At 41.4% G+C, this 14,634-nt stretch overlaps 1 protein-coding gene across 1 annotated transcript in view; it reads right to left on the bottom strand.

Moving 5' to 3' along the window:
- Positions 1 to 14,634, bottom strand: part of LOC139413280 (guanine nucleotide-binding protein G(i) subunit alpha-2-like) — a 163,454-nt gene that overhangs the window by 21,889 nt on the left and 126,931 nt on the right. Inside the window, exons 3-4 of the mRNA XM_071160475.1 lie at positions 11,659 to 11,800; positions 921 to 1,081 (exon numbers count right to left, since the gene is read on the bottom strand). Of these exons, the coding sequence (XP_071016576.1) occupies positions 921 to 1,081; positions 11,659 to 11,800 (303 nt within the window). The remainder of the gene's footprint in view (positions 1 to 920; positions 1,082 to 11,658; positions 11,801 to 14,634) is intronic.

The raw sequence follows: 14,634 nt of genomic DNA, 5'->3' as shown, positions 1-14,634 counted from the left end.
CAGGCTAGCACTAGCCACAGTACAGTCAATTTAGAATAACCAATTGACTGAACGCTTCATATGCTAAATGAGAGAGCTACACAAACACATGGAAGCACCAGTGGCAGTATGCTAGCTAACTCGCCTTGATGAGTTAGCTATACAGCGCTGTTTAACTAGCCTGATCCCGTCCACATAAGAGACGATCATCGACCAAGTCTGGGAAGAGAGGTAAACGGGGCTTGACTGAGGCAGGACACAGGCGGCAGGGCACAGGCGGCAGGGAGCGCCCACCGACCTGGCCCGACCTCTCCCTTAGCCAGCGACAGAGCGCACATCAACCAGGTTAAGCCAGGGAGACTTTTGCATGCCTCAGCCTGACAAGACACTTAATCCTACCAAATTCAAACTCACGAAACCGGTTATCGAGCTTTAACACACAACATCCAGAAGGATGAGCAGGCACTCCTTAAGTGGGATAGATAAGTTGGAGCAAAGCCTGATAGATTTTTTTGTTAATTATTTTGTTAAATGCGTGAAATTGTTCCGCTAAGCTCAAGGTGAAGAACATTGAAGGAATGAGTGCTTTGGCCTTGTCAGACGTGATTCGAATGTTCTTCAGTAGAGAACGCCAGCGTGCAAACTCCCCATAGCTCTGTTGTACCGAGTTGACCGACTGAAAGGGAACCACAGAGAGTTTTATATCCTCATGAAGGGATGTAGTCTAAAGTTATAGAGCGTCTTTTACTGTATTATTAACCATAGCCCAAATAAGATGGCCCTCCCACACCGCTCTTTGCTGCAGCAAACAAACAAACAAACTAACTAACTAACTAACTAACTAACTAACTAACTAACTAACTAACTAACTAACTAACACAAGAAAACAGCCAAACACACACAAACAGCCAAACACACACACACACACTATGCCTACTCACTATGCGGCTGAGTCATTGAGCTGGTATTCTCTGGAGCGTGTGAAGCAGCTCTGCACCCCGCTGTCGGACCACAGGCGGTGGATCACTTTGGACAGGTCATCGGGCAGGATGCCCTGCTCCTCAGCAGCAGCCGACAGGGCAAAGAGCTGGCGGGCGTCATCCTGCAGGGGTGGGAGCGGACAGGAGAGGGCCATTATGGCCAGGGCTAGGAGGTTGCAGGTCAGACATAGCACAGGACTACAGAATAGTCATTGCCAGAGACATCGCAGAGAGTGAGGGCTTATGTTTAAATCTCAGGAGGGAGAACCCACATTATCAACAAGCAAACACATCTGCTGTGATGAGGTAAGATCTTATCATAAATAGTTAAAGGGTCTCTCTAGCAATGATTGAGTGACTCAGATAAAGCTAATAAATATTGATTTGTTTTGACAGGTGGCCAATGGCCCAAGGTCAATTGTGCCACAGTTTAAATATGTAGCTTTATATATTGTTATGTCATCACTGGGGACCTGCCATAACCAGAGGCCAGGCAATCTACACTGTGTGGATAGCTAATATGGGAGATATATTAGTGTCTGTGGACAAGGTGTCTGGCTGATAAATAATGCACTGTTGTAATAAAGTGTGACAGTGGCAGCTAGTGGCAGGCAGGAGATAGATATACAGTGGGGCAAAAAAGTATTTAGTCAGCCACCAATTGTGCAAGTTCTCCCACTTAAAAAGATGAGAGAGGCCTGTAGTTTTCATCATAGGTACACTTCAACTATGACAGACAAAATGAGAAAAAAAATCCAGAAAATCATATTGAAGGATTTCTAATGAATTTATTTGCAAATTATGGTGGAAAATAAGTATTTGGTCAATATCAAAAGTTTATCTCAATACTTTGTTATATACCCTTTGTTGGCAATGACAGAGGTCAAAAGTTTTCTGTAAGTCTTCACAAGGTTTTCACACACTGTTGCTGGTATTTTGGCCCATTCCTCCATGCAGATCTCCTCTAGAGCAGTGATGTTTTGGGGCTGTTGCTGGGCAACACGGACTTTCAACTCCCTCCAAAGATTTTCTATGGGGTTGAGATCTGGAGACTGGTTAGGCCACTCCAGGACCTTGAAATGCTTCTTACGAAGCCACTCCTTCGTTGCCCGGGCGGTGTGTTTGGGATCATTGTCATGCTGAAAGACTCAGCCACGTTTCATCTTCAATGCCCTTGCTGATGGAAGGAGGTTTTCACTCAAAATCTCACGGCACATGGCCCCATTCATTCTTTCCTTTACACGGATCAGTCGTCCTGGTCCCTTTGCTGAAAAACAGCCCCAAAGCATGATGTTTCCACCCCCATGCTTCACAGTAGGTATGGTGTTCTTTGGATGCAACTCAGCATTCTTTGTCCTCCAAACACGACGAGTTGAGTTTTTACCAAAAAGTTATATTTTGGTTTCATCTGACCATATGACATTCTCCCAATCTTCTTCTGGAACATCCAAATGCTCTCTAGCAAACTTCAGACGGGCCTGGACGTGTACTGGCTTAAGCAGGGGGACACGTCTGGCACTGCAGGATTTGAGTCCCTGGTGGCATAGTGTGTTACTAATGGTAGGCTTTGTTACTTTGGTCCCACCTCTCTGCAGGTAATTCACTAGGTCCCCCCGTGTGGTTCTGGGATTTTTGCTCACCGTTCTTGTGATCATTTTGACCCCACGGGGTGAGATCTTGCGTGGAGCCCCAGATCGAGGTAGATTATCAGTGGTCTTGTATGTCTTCCATTTCCTAATAATTGCTCCCACAGTTGATTTCTTCAAACCAAGCTGCTTACCTATTGCCGATTCAGTCTTCCCAGCCTGATGCAGGTCTACAATTTTGTTTCTGGTGTCCTTTGACAGCTCTTTGGTCTTGGCCATAGTGGCGTTTGGAGTGCGACTGTTTGAGGTTGTGGACAGGTGTCTTTTATACTGACAACAAGTTCAAACAGGTGCCATTAATACAGTTAACGAGTGGAGGACAGAGGAGCCTCTTAAAGAAGAAGTTACAGGTCTGTGAGAGCCAGAAATCCTGCTTGTTTGTAGGTGACCAAATACTTATTTTCCACCATAATTTGCAAATAAATTCATAAAAAATCCTACAATGTGATTTTCAGGATTTTTTTCACTCATTTTGTCTGTCATAGTTGAAGTGTACCTATGATGAAAATTACAGGCCTCTCTCATCTTTTTAATTGGGAGAACTTGCACAATTGTTGGCTGACTAAATACTTTTTTGCCCCACTGTATTTCCTCTGGGTTTTCTCCCACTACCTTCTGTACTGTAAATAGACAGGAATTAATGGGATGATGGTGATGATGACAACAGAAGTCTGTCGCCAATGTGAAGACAAGGGGTCAAAGTCACGACATTAAATAGTTCCGAGTTATGGCCACACATTTCTCTCCTAATGTCCAGCTATTGAGTGTAGAGGGCAAGCAAGTCAGTAAGCTCTTTACCCACCCAGCTACTGTGGAATCCCTACCTAGTCAGGCATTAATCTCTCTATAGTGAGATGAACACCTGTCTAGGCTCAGAGAGCCAGGCACCTCCATAACCAGAGACTCAGCAGAACAGACTGATGAACACCTCCACATACTATACAATGAGACAACACCTCTCCACCCACATACACATACAGTATGCAGATCTGCTGTGTCACCTGTGTTTCCATACTAGCAAATAAGAAAAACTCAAAGTGAATAATCAATCAATTTGGTGAAGTGGAACAAAATTTCCATAAATATACAGTTCAATTTAAGACTGGGAGTGAAGCAATGTTATTACAGTAAACTAAAACTGAAACTAAAATGAAAACTGAATAGTTTTTTCATGATTAGTGAACTGAAATAAATTAATGAACAGACTTGTTTGAAAAACAAAAAACTATACTGAAACGCAGCATTATTGCATTAGTTGCATTATTTTCCAGAGAGTCCAGAGTTGATTATCCCTTTTATACCAAGGCTATAATTGAACACATTTCCGCAATAAATGTAGAAACGTGTTCAACATCCACTGAAGTAGCTAGGAAGTTTACTAGCTTAGCTACAGTAGTTGCCTTGGTAACCAAACACAAAGACTTGCTAGCTTAACTAACCAAACCATCAGTCCTGGCTTGCTATTATGAAAACGAAAATTGAACAATGCCAATCATGTTTTCAATTCGACTTTGGCTTTCAAAAGCAGCTCAAACATAGAACATGTAAGAATGAACTTCATAGTCATTGAATTATACTGTGCATTATAGGGAATCATAAAACTGGTTGTTTGGATCCTGGAAGCTGATTGGACAAGCAGCGTTCCAAGCCGTGCTGTATTGGCCGTCACAGGCATAGCATGCCTGCAAACTGTTCCACCTGAAAATTATCACTGCTCCCCTATAACAATATCATGTTCATGTTGCTGTCCGAATCATCTCTTGTATTTATCTAAACTCGCACATTATTTCCCTTTACTTCCAGTCTAGCATTTAGTTTGGTACAAGCGGGGGTTAATATAAGCCCCACTGTCTGCCTGATCTCTGTACCATTGACGCCTTTCTGTGTTTACAAACATTGTCGCAGGAGGGCGATGCGTGCAAATTGGTGGCAGAACAAAGTTGGGTTCAAATATAGAACACCAGCAAAAAAAAAGCCTATATTTACATGTTTCTTATGAGTGCATTTCCCACTACTTTTGGATTACAATTGAATGTTTGTGTTATCATCACAAATCAACTGCATTATTCTTTAAAAAACACTTCAACCAGTAAAATGGCTCTTTGGCTAGCTTTTGCTACAGCCTATGTCAATGAGCGTTAGCATTATAGCTAACAACTGCTGCATCTAAAAATAGTTATTTTGCAAAGGTCACATCCAAATATAATCTTAGCGAATGTTCAGGCACGAATCAAAACGTCATTGCAAGCATATGAGAACCCCCAAAAGTTATTTTGTAATGGAACGTAAATCTAGGCTATGTTGAATGGGCACAGATGGCAATGGCTTTCTTACGGCTGCAAAAGAGTTACACGCATCTGTGCATTACATCAGTGTGTCGTGTACTGGAAAAGGGTCTATACATAGAGAGTGAACAGTGCCCAGACGAGACAACTTTTTCACACATCACCGTCATTGTCATGGACATATCCAAGTAAATGCCTAATGAAAAAAGCTCACCAAACAACAATGGCGCTATAGCATACTGCCATTCCAGGTTCAATGTTTGAGGTGACTGAATTAACTTTTATTTAGCTAGCTAGCAAATGTGAAGAACGTTATCGAGCCTGCATAGCAACCATTTTGTTGGGAACGGTTGACCACTCCTTTTGCATATCAACTATGCAAAAATGATTAACGATTGGGTCTGTAGCAACATGACTAAAATATCTAACAACCAGATTTTTATCCGGACTATATCTTTTGGTGGAAGAATGAAATTGTATTCATTTACTTATCAAAATAACACTTTAATGAAGATATGTACAGTAAATCATTGTTATTTTAATATGTTGTTAACAGTTTTATAAAAGCAATAAGGCATGCGAGGCAGTGCTGGGGCTCCCGAGTGTCGCAGTGGTCTAAGGCACTGCATCTCAGTGCTAGAGGCGTCACTACAGACCCACGTTCAATTCCAGGCTGTATCACAACCGGCTGTGATTAGGAGTCCCATAGGGTGGTGCACAATTGTCCCAGCATCGTCCGGGTTAGGGTTTGGCCAGGGTAGGCCGTCATTGTAAATAAGAATTTGTTCTTAACCGACTTGCCTAGTTAAATAAAGGTTAAATAAAATGTTAATAAATAAAAGTACCATGAATACAGTCACAGGTAAATTGTGTGAGGCCGAACAACGGTATTTACTTCAGACTGTATTCATGATGCAGCACTGCCTCTTGTGTCTTATTCTAATTCTAATGGGGTTTTCAAGCTTCTGAATCTAGCACGTCACATTGAGAGGAAAAGGTAGACTCAGCGAGATAACGTTGCCACGAGCAGCACCACAGATATTGGGGGTGTTTGAGTGGTAAGGCTAAAGCAGCCGACAGTAGACTAGAGTCGAGTAGTGAAGTCAGGAGAGGTGCATCTGTGATACCTGAAAGTGGCAAGAAGTGACACCCCCAAAAACAACAAAACTATATAACACATTCATGGCTTACTACCCTCCCATGCATAGGCTACTTTATGTCCCTAACGCTAAAACTAAAACTAAATCATATAAAAATGTATTAGAAATGTCTTAATAAAACTTAAACTAAACTAAATTAAACTAGTAAAGTCGATCTGGAAACAAACTGAAACTAAACAGAATTTCAAATAAAATCTTAAAACTAATAGAAATAAAAATGAATATAAAACACAAGACTACAGTTTAATAGCCTTGGAGTGCAGTTCACAGAGGATTTTTTTGCCTGTGTTTTGGGCATCTTTCTCTGATATGAAATGGCTAAGCAAATGAAATGAAATAACACAGCATATGGAGGCAAGATCTCCTCTCTTCTGCATCCTCCCTGGGCACTGGGTTTTGGATGACTCACTGAGCCAATTCCGGGCACAAGTATATGTGTGTGTGTGTGTGTGTGTGTGTGTGTCTATGCACTGTTCTCTGTGTGTTCTTGTGCATCACTGCCTATGCGTAAATGTTGTCTGTTGTCTGAATGTACTGTATGAGAGCATGTTTGTGGCAGCCGGTGCACTAATTGCCTGCATAGGAGACAGAGTAAGTATCACTAGGTCCAGCGACACACTGTATGAAGGATGGTCTGAAGACACAGAGGAGCGAGCCAAATCCATCCTCCCTTAAAAACCAAGGCAGCCTCTCTACTCATCTCTGTTAGACCCTCCCCTTAGGCCATGTGAAGACGAGAGTACAGTTATAAAGCACATCCACGCATCCTACAGCTACAGACCCAAGACTGAAGCCCTCTAATATATACGGTCATACACTGGAGCTTGCTCTCTTTGAGGAACACACTGACAGTTTGTTCAGAGGCTAAGCCCTCTGCATGGTACCACTAGACTGGATTTTCTCTTACTGCAGACTCATTGGGTGTGACAGGTGAGACCAGCGAAGCTGTGTGTGAGTGTGTGTGTGTATGGGTCTGTAAATAAGAAGAAAGACTTGAAGATGGGTTGGGAATTAAGCCTTCCTTATCAGCCTGAGGTAGTCATTGTTTGATGTTGGTGAACAGCAAACTCCCCAAGTTTCCAGATATATCGATGAAGTAAAAAAAGATCAAACTGAAGCAAACTACTTCTATCCTGCATTGTCTGGGCTGCATGATGCATTTGCAGGTAGCAGCAGCAGGGTCGTTCCACGAAATGAGGGCCTTTTGCATCCCTTTGATATTTTAAGTAGACATTGTGCACAAATATTTAATTTGAAAAGCCTGTTATAGTAAATTAATTGCCCTTTAATATAGACCACACGAAAAACGATATATACACTGCATGGTCTAAAAAGTATGTGGACACCTGCTTGCCGAAACTCTCATTTCAAAATCATGGGCATTAATATGGAGTTGGTCCCCATTTGCTGCTATAACAGCCTCCACTCTTCTGGGAAGGCTTTTCACTAGATGTTGGAACATTGCTGCGGGGACTTGCTTCCATTCATCCACAAAAGCATTAGCGAGGTTGGGCACTGATACTGGGCAATCAGGCCTGGCTCGAAGTCGGCATCACAATTCATCCATAACGTGTTTGATGGGGTTGAGGTAAAAGCTCTGTGCAGGCCAGTCAAGATCTTACACACCGACAAAACATTTCTGTATGGACCTCACTTTGTGCACGGGGGTATTGTTATGCTGAAACAGAAAAAGGCCTTCCCCAAACTGTTGCCACTTTAGTTGGAAGCACAAAATCATCTAGAATGTCATTGTATGCTGTAGTGTTAAGATTTCCCTTCACTGGAACTAAGGGGCCGAACCCAAACCATAAAAAAACAGCCCCAGACCATTATTCCACCTCCACCAAACTTTACAGTTGGCACTATGGATTGCATAAGGTAGCGTTTTCCTGGCATCTGCCAAACCCAGATTAGTCCGTCGGACTGCCAGATGGTGACGAGTAACTCATCACTCCAGAGTCCAATGGCAGTGAGCTTTACGCCAGCTGATGCTTGGCATTGCGCATGGTGATCTTGGGCTTGTGTGTGGCTGCTCGGCCATGGAAACCCATTTCATGAAGCTCCAGATGAACAGTCATTGTGCTGACGTTGCTTCCAGAAGCAGTTTGGAACTTGGTAATGAGTGTTACTCCTAGACGTTTCCACAATAGCAGCACTTACAGTTGCCCGGGGCAGCTCTAGCAGGGCAGAAATTAGCAGGGCCAAATCCACTAACATGAATTGGTGGCCACATACTTTTGGCCACGTAGTAATGTATAAATAAAGACAAAATTCAGCATTTTGACCTCGTCCCTCTGTGCATCCTCTGTGACTTCTGGGAGGATTTTAACCCACTTATTCCCAACATTTTCACCATCATTGTAAAGCCCTAGTTATTTTGTTGCTTTGACAAAGTCATTTCTAAAGATTATTATTTATTTCATGTGATTAGTGATTCATTTTATTAAAGTAAAAAGAACAACATGTCCCCAATTTTAAGGTCAACCCTGTTACCTGAACAGAACTCTAGTTTTAATATGGTGAAACTATTCCTTCTTATAATATTTTTTTCAAAAGAAAGATGAACATCTATTAGTCAAATCCTAATGTAAAAGCAGGTGAACTGGTTCTACTCTTATTGCCAATTTATATTTATTTAACCTCTTGAGATGGGAAAAATGTTGTTTTAAAAAATATATTTTTTTACACGATTCAATAGGCAACTAATTGGTGGAACCACCCAGCAGCAGTGTTGTTTTTGAGGTGCACAGTGCCGACACACTGCTAAGGAAATCTGCTTGTGAAATTTGTCCTGCCAGCAGTTTTAAATAAACCCATTCCAATAAACAGCCTAGTCCGAGTGCCACCTTTTCCTTTTTCAGCACACTTCATGTTTCTTCATTATCAAGCCTGCATGGCCCTCATGGAGGCAGGAAAACCCACTCACAGCCTCAAACTCCTCTCTCTCAATCACTCTCTAAACTTCCTCACGCTCTCTCTCTATCTCCCTGAGCACTGTGTGTGTGTGTGTGTGTGTGTGTGTGTGTGTGTGTGTGTGTGCGCGTGCACGATGCACAGGACATCCATTAATAGTTGTCCATTGTCGAGGCAATTCTAACTAATAAAAATGCTATATCTACCAAAGCAATGTTTGTAGAACGTTGGAATTTAGAATATTTGGTTGATTAGAGCAGCAGCGTTGATTTGAAATCCATTCTATTTCTTTCCTATGGCGATTCAGTTCAATATACTTACAGTACCAGTCAAAAGTTTGGGCACACCTACTCGTTCAATTTTCTTTATTTTTACTAATTTTTACGTTGTAGAATACTAGTGAAGACATCAAAGCTAGGAAATAACACATATGGAATCATGTAGCAACCAAAAATGTGTTAAACAAATCAAAATGTATTTTAGATTCTTCAAAGTAGCCACCATTTTGCCTTGATGACAGCTTTGCACACTCTTGGCATTCTCTCAACCAGCTTCACCTGGAATTAATTTCCAACAAGGAGTTCCCACATATGCTGAGCACTTGTTGGCTGCTTTTCCTTCACTCTGCGGTCCAACTCATCCTAAACCATCTCAATTAGGTTGAGGTCGGGTGATTGTGGAGGCCAGGTTATCTGATCCAGCACTCCATCACTCTCCTTCTTGGTCAAATAGCCCTTGCACAGCCTGGAGGTGTGTTGGGACATTGTCCTGTTGAAAAACAAATGATAGTCCCACTAAGTGCAAACCAGATGAGGTGCCCATCGCTGCAGAATGCTGTGGTAGCCATGTTGGTTGAATGTGCCTTGAATTCTAAATAAATCACAGACAGCATCACCAGAAAAGCACCCCCACACCATCACACCTCCTCCTCCATGCTTCACGGTGGGAACCACACATGCTGAGATCATCCATTCACCTACTCTGCGTCTCACAAAGACACGGCGGTTGGAACCAAAAATCTCAGATTTGGACTCATCAGACCAAAGGACACATTTCCACCAGTCTGACATCCATTGCTCATGTTTCTTGGCCCAAGCAAGTCTCTTCTTATTATTGGTGTCTTTTAGTAGTGGTTTCTTTGCAGCAATTTGACCATGAAGGCCTGATTCACGGAGTCTCCTCTGAACAGTTGATGTTGAGATGTGTCTGTTACTTATTTGGGCTGCAATCTGAGGTGCAGTTAACTCTAATGAAGTTATCCTCTGCAGCAGAGGTAACTCTGGGTCTGACTTTCCTTTGGTGGACCTCATGAGAGACAGTTTCATCATAGCTCTTGATGCTTTTTGCGACTGCACTTGAAGAAGTTCTCGAAAGCTTCCGGATTGACTGACATTCATGTCTTAAAGTAATGATGGACTGTCGTTTCTCTTTGCTTAGCTGTCATAGGCTGGCTACTTTCAAGAATCTCAAATATAAAATAAATGTTTCTTGGTGATTCAATGTGTGTTATTTCATAGTTTTGTATTATTATTCAACAATGTAGTAAAAATTGAGAAAAACCCTTGAATGAGTAGGTGTGTTCAAACTTTTGACTGGTACTGTACCTTTGAATATGTTGATATCACAATTGAAATGAGCAACTTTACTTAAGCAAAGTCAAGGGCCGGAAAACCGTGCCAATATATGCTCCAAACACCGGCATTATCACTTTTATACAACAGGTTAGCAACGTTTTCAAATAATGATTGACATATTTGCATAATATATTTGCATAACATATTTGCATACCATATTTGCGTAATTTATTCATGCTATTTCATCCTTCCACATGATATAGTCCCGACACAAACCGTTGCTAACTTTTGTTGTTCTGTATCTATGGACATTTGTTCTAAATGTTCAATTGCCATACTGGCTGGCAACCTTCTTATTCCTTGCTTGCTACTGTAGCTAGCCAACTACGGCTAACCTTTCAGGCACGTCAAACAGTGCAGCCAGAATAACAGTAAAGAAGCTGCGTTTGCGTTTGCGTTTGTTTAAGATGTTTTCTTGTGACATTTATTTGGATACATCCATAACAATGAGCTAATGATGCATGGCATAGATGCCTGGCATAGAAAATGTGCTCTCTTGTCAGGACAATGTTGTTGCTGAGGAACTAGCCAACAACACAGCTAAAATAATCAATTCAAACGGAAGCTGTAAAGACTGCAAACTAGCTGCATTTGATTTAATTTTCTTTTCTTTCATTCTTTTTCAAATTAAGCACTTATTTATCTATCTATATCTTTATATATCTGGGATCTATACTTGATCCAGCTCCTGTGGAATCAACTCAGTCACCTGGGGAAATATTCTCATGGAAAGTTGCAAGGCCTTCGTGTGCTCATTAATGGGGGGCCAGACTGAAGGGTGGGGTATGTCAATGGCTGCATAATGGTACACACAATTTCCTATTGGCTGTTCTTTTCAAACTGTGTTAGTACATGAAATGGCTCCTTGGATCAAGCATGAGATTATGGATGATAGTGACTAACCTTGTCGTTAAGGCCCAGGACATGGTAACCCAAGAGCTCTAGTGGATGTGTAGAGGCAAAGCTGGACCTCTTCTCTAATTATCTGACTGCAGAAACAGAGGAGCCTAAAAAACATGCCCAAATGTGTGTGTGTGTGTGTGTGTGTGTGTGTGTCTTACCTCTCTGGCGGCTTCTGTGTAGTCGATCTTGAGGTTGCCCATAGCCTTGATGATAGCCATGATGGACTGGATGGTGTTGCTGTAGACCACAGCTATGTACTGCTTACACTCATCTTCTGAGTAGCCATCCTCATGGATGATCCTGATCGGGAAGGAAAACAAACCTGAGCATTCTTCTGATGTCACTCAAGTCAGGAACAGTGTTGGGGGTAATGTGTTACGATGACAATGACATCAGTGATGCTGACAGTGTGGCGTATTGACAACTCTTTAGGTGCTTAGAGGAACGTTCATGTTTGAATATCCCGTGATTTGTAAGTAGGCAAGCTATTATAAGGTAGTGTGCTGGGTTAAAACAACTCAATTTGGGTAAATATTGGACAGAACACACAGTGGGTTATTTTGACGCAGCCTGTTGGATCACTTACTTGGGTTGTTTTCTTTAAAAAAAGCCAGGTTGGGTTGTTGATGCTGCATGGTTTGTTGCGCTATGATCCACCGGGTCAGATCAGAAAACTGGAGGCGTGGCTTAGTAGGTGGCGTGGCTAAAAATGCATATTTTTTTGCCTTGAGAGTAAATACCATTCCGGGTTCATTTGTTCTGTTGTGTCGTCAACATATGTTAAGGGTGAGCACTGATGCTTTTGTAGCCGGTCCAACTCAAGGTGTCATAAACATTTGTTTTTATAATGCACCTCCCCTCAACATTAACAATACTTTACCATGACCCTCCTCTTGTACTGTAAAACGTATTTAACACCCTCCCCCCTAATAGAATTAACTCAAAATAATGTTACAGAGGACAAATAATAATAACTTTAGCAACCCTGTGTTTGTAAATGTTGATATCGACTTTGTCACTTCAGTATGCTTTTGTGGCACAGTCGATCCCACGAAGGGCTACGGGCCAGAAGTTTGATGGTTCGCTGACACTACGACCAATGATCAGCTAGTGGGAAATCTGATATTCTACATTTTGATGCCATATTTAAAATTATATAGAATATATGCAACACATTTTCCACCAACAGGTTTCTCTGCCAATGCACCACATAACCAATTAACAAAGCATACTGACTTAGGCACTTCATTATCATGTTCAACACCACAATAATAGACAAAAATGTTGGTTGGAGCATTCCGGATATCCTGCTTATTCCACCTTGATTCCCATGAACCGAATAAAAAATACACGTTTTCGCATCGCATTTTCAACTCTAGGCCTACTGATGGTTTTGTCAGATTTTTTTTTTTTACATATACACTTGAAGTCGGAAGTTTACATACACTTAGGTTGGAGTCATTAAAACCTGTTTTTCAACCACTCCACAAATTTCTTGTTAACAAACTATAGTTTTGGCAAGTCGGTTAGGACATCTACTTTGTGCATGACATAAGTAATTTTTCTAACAATTGTTTACAGACAGATTATTTCACTTAAAATTCACTGTATCACAATTCCTATGGGTCATACGTTTACATGCATTAAGTTGACTGTGCCTTTAAACAGCTTGGACAATTCCAGAAAATGATGTCATGGCTTTAGAAGTTTCTGATAGGCTAACTTCTCTAGGATAGGGTGCAGCATTTGGAATTTTGGATGAAAAGCATGCCCAAATTCAACTGCCTGCAACTCATCCCCAGAAGATACGATATGCATATTATTAGTAGATTTGGATAGAAAACACTCTGAAGTTTCTAAGCCTGTTTGACTCATGTCTGTGAGTATAACAGAACGTATATAGCAGGCGAAACCCAGAGGACAAACCATTCAGATTTAATTTTTTTGAGGTCACCCTCTTTTCAATGAGTTTTCATTGGGAATCCATTTCTAAGGGACTTGCTTGCAGTTCCTACCGCTTCCACTGGATGTCACCAGTCTTTAGAAATTGGTTGAGGTTATTCCTTTGTGTAATGAAGAAGTACGGCCATCTTGAATGAGGGTCACTTCATGTGTACTGTTTGACAGAGGCGCATGACCAGAAAGCATGCTAGAGCTTGTTTTCTTCCTGTATTGAACACAGATCATCCCGTCTTCAATTCTATTGATTATTTACTTGAAAAATACCTAAAGTTGTATTACAAAAGTAGTTTGAAATGTTTTGGCAAAGTTTACAGGTAACTTTTGAGATATTTTGTCGTCATGTTGCGCAAGTTGGAACCGGTGTTTTTCTGGATCAAACAAGCCAAATAAATTGACATTTTGGATATATATGGATGGAATTAATCGAACAAAAGGACCATTTGTGATGTTTATGGGACATATTGGAGACAACAGAAGAAGTTCGTCAAAGGTAAGACATGATTTATATTGTTATTTCTGCATTTTGTGTCGCGCCTGCAGGGTTGAAATGTTTTCTCTGTTTTGTTTATGGAGGTGCTATTCTCAGATAATAGCATCGTTTGCTTTAGCCGAAAAGCCTTTTTGAAATCTGACATGTTGGCTGGATTCACAACACGTGTAGCTTTAATTTGGTATCTTACATGTTTGATTTTTATAGGAATTTATTTGAATTTGGCGCTCTGCATTTTCTCTGGCTTTTGGCCAAATGGGACGCTACCGTCCCACATATCCCAGAGAGGCTAATTGACATCATTTGAGTCAATTGAAGGTGTACCTGTGGACGTAGGCCTACCTTCAAACTAAGTGCCTCTTTACTTGACATCATGGAAAAATCAAAAGAAATCAGCCAAGACCTCAGAAAAAAAATTGTAGACCTCCACAAGTCTGGTTAATCCTTGGGAGCAATTTCAAAACACCTGAAGGTACCACCTTCACCGGTACAAACAATAGTACGCAAGTATAAACACCATGGGACCACGTAGCCGTCATACCGCTCAGGAAGGAGACAGATTCTGTATCCTAGAGATGAACGTACTTTGGTGCGAAAAGTGCAAATCAATCCCAGAACAACAGCAATGGACCTTGTAAAGATGCTGGAGGAATCAAGTACAAAAGTATCTATATCCACAGTA

Source organism: Oncorhynchus clarkii, chromosome 7, assembly GCF_045791955.1.
Source record: "Oncorhynchus clarkii lewisi isolate Uvic-CL-2024 chromosome 7, UVic_Ocla_1.0, whole genome shotgun sequence".
Lineage (NCBI taxonomy): Eukaryota > Metazoa > Chordata > Actinopteri > Salmoniformes > Salmonidae > Oncorhynchus > Oncorhynchus clarkii.
This window is presented reverse-complemented; position numbering and strand designations above follow the sequence as displayed.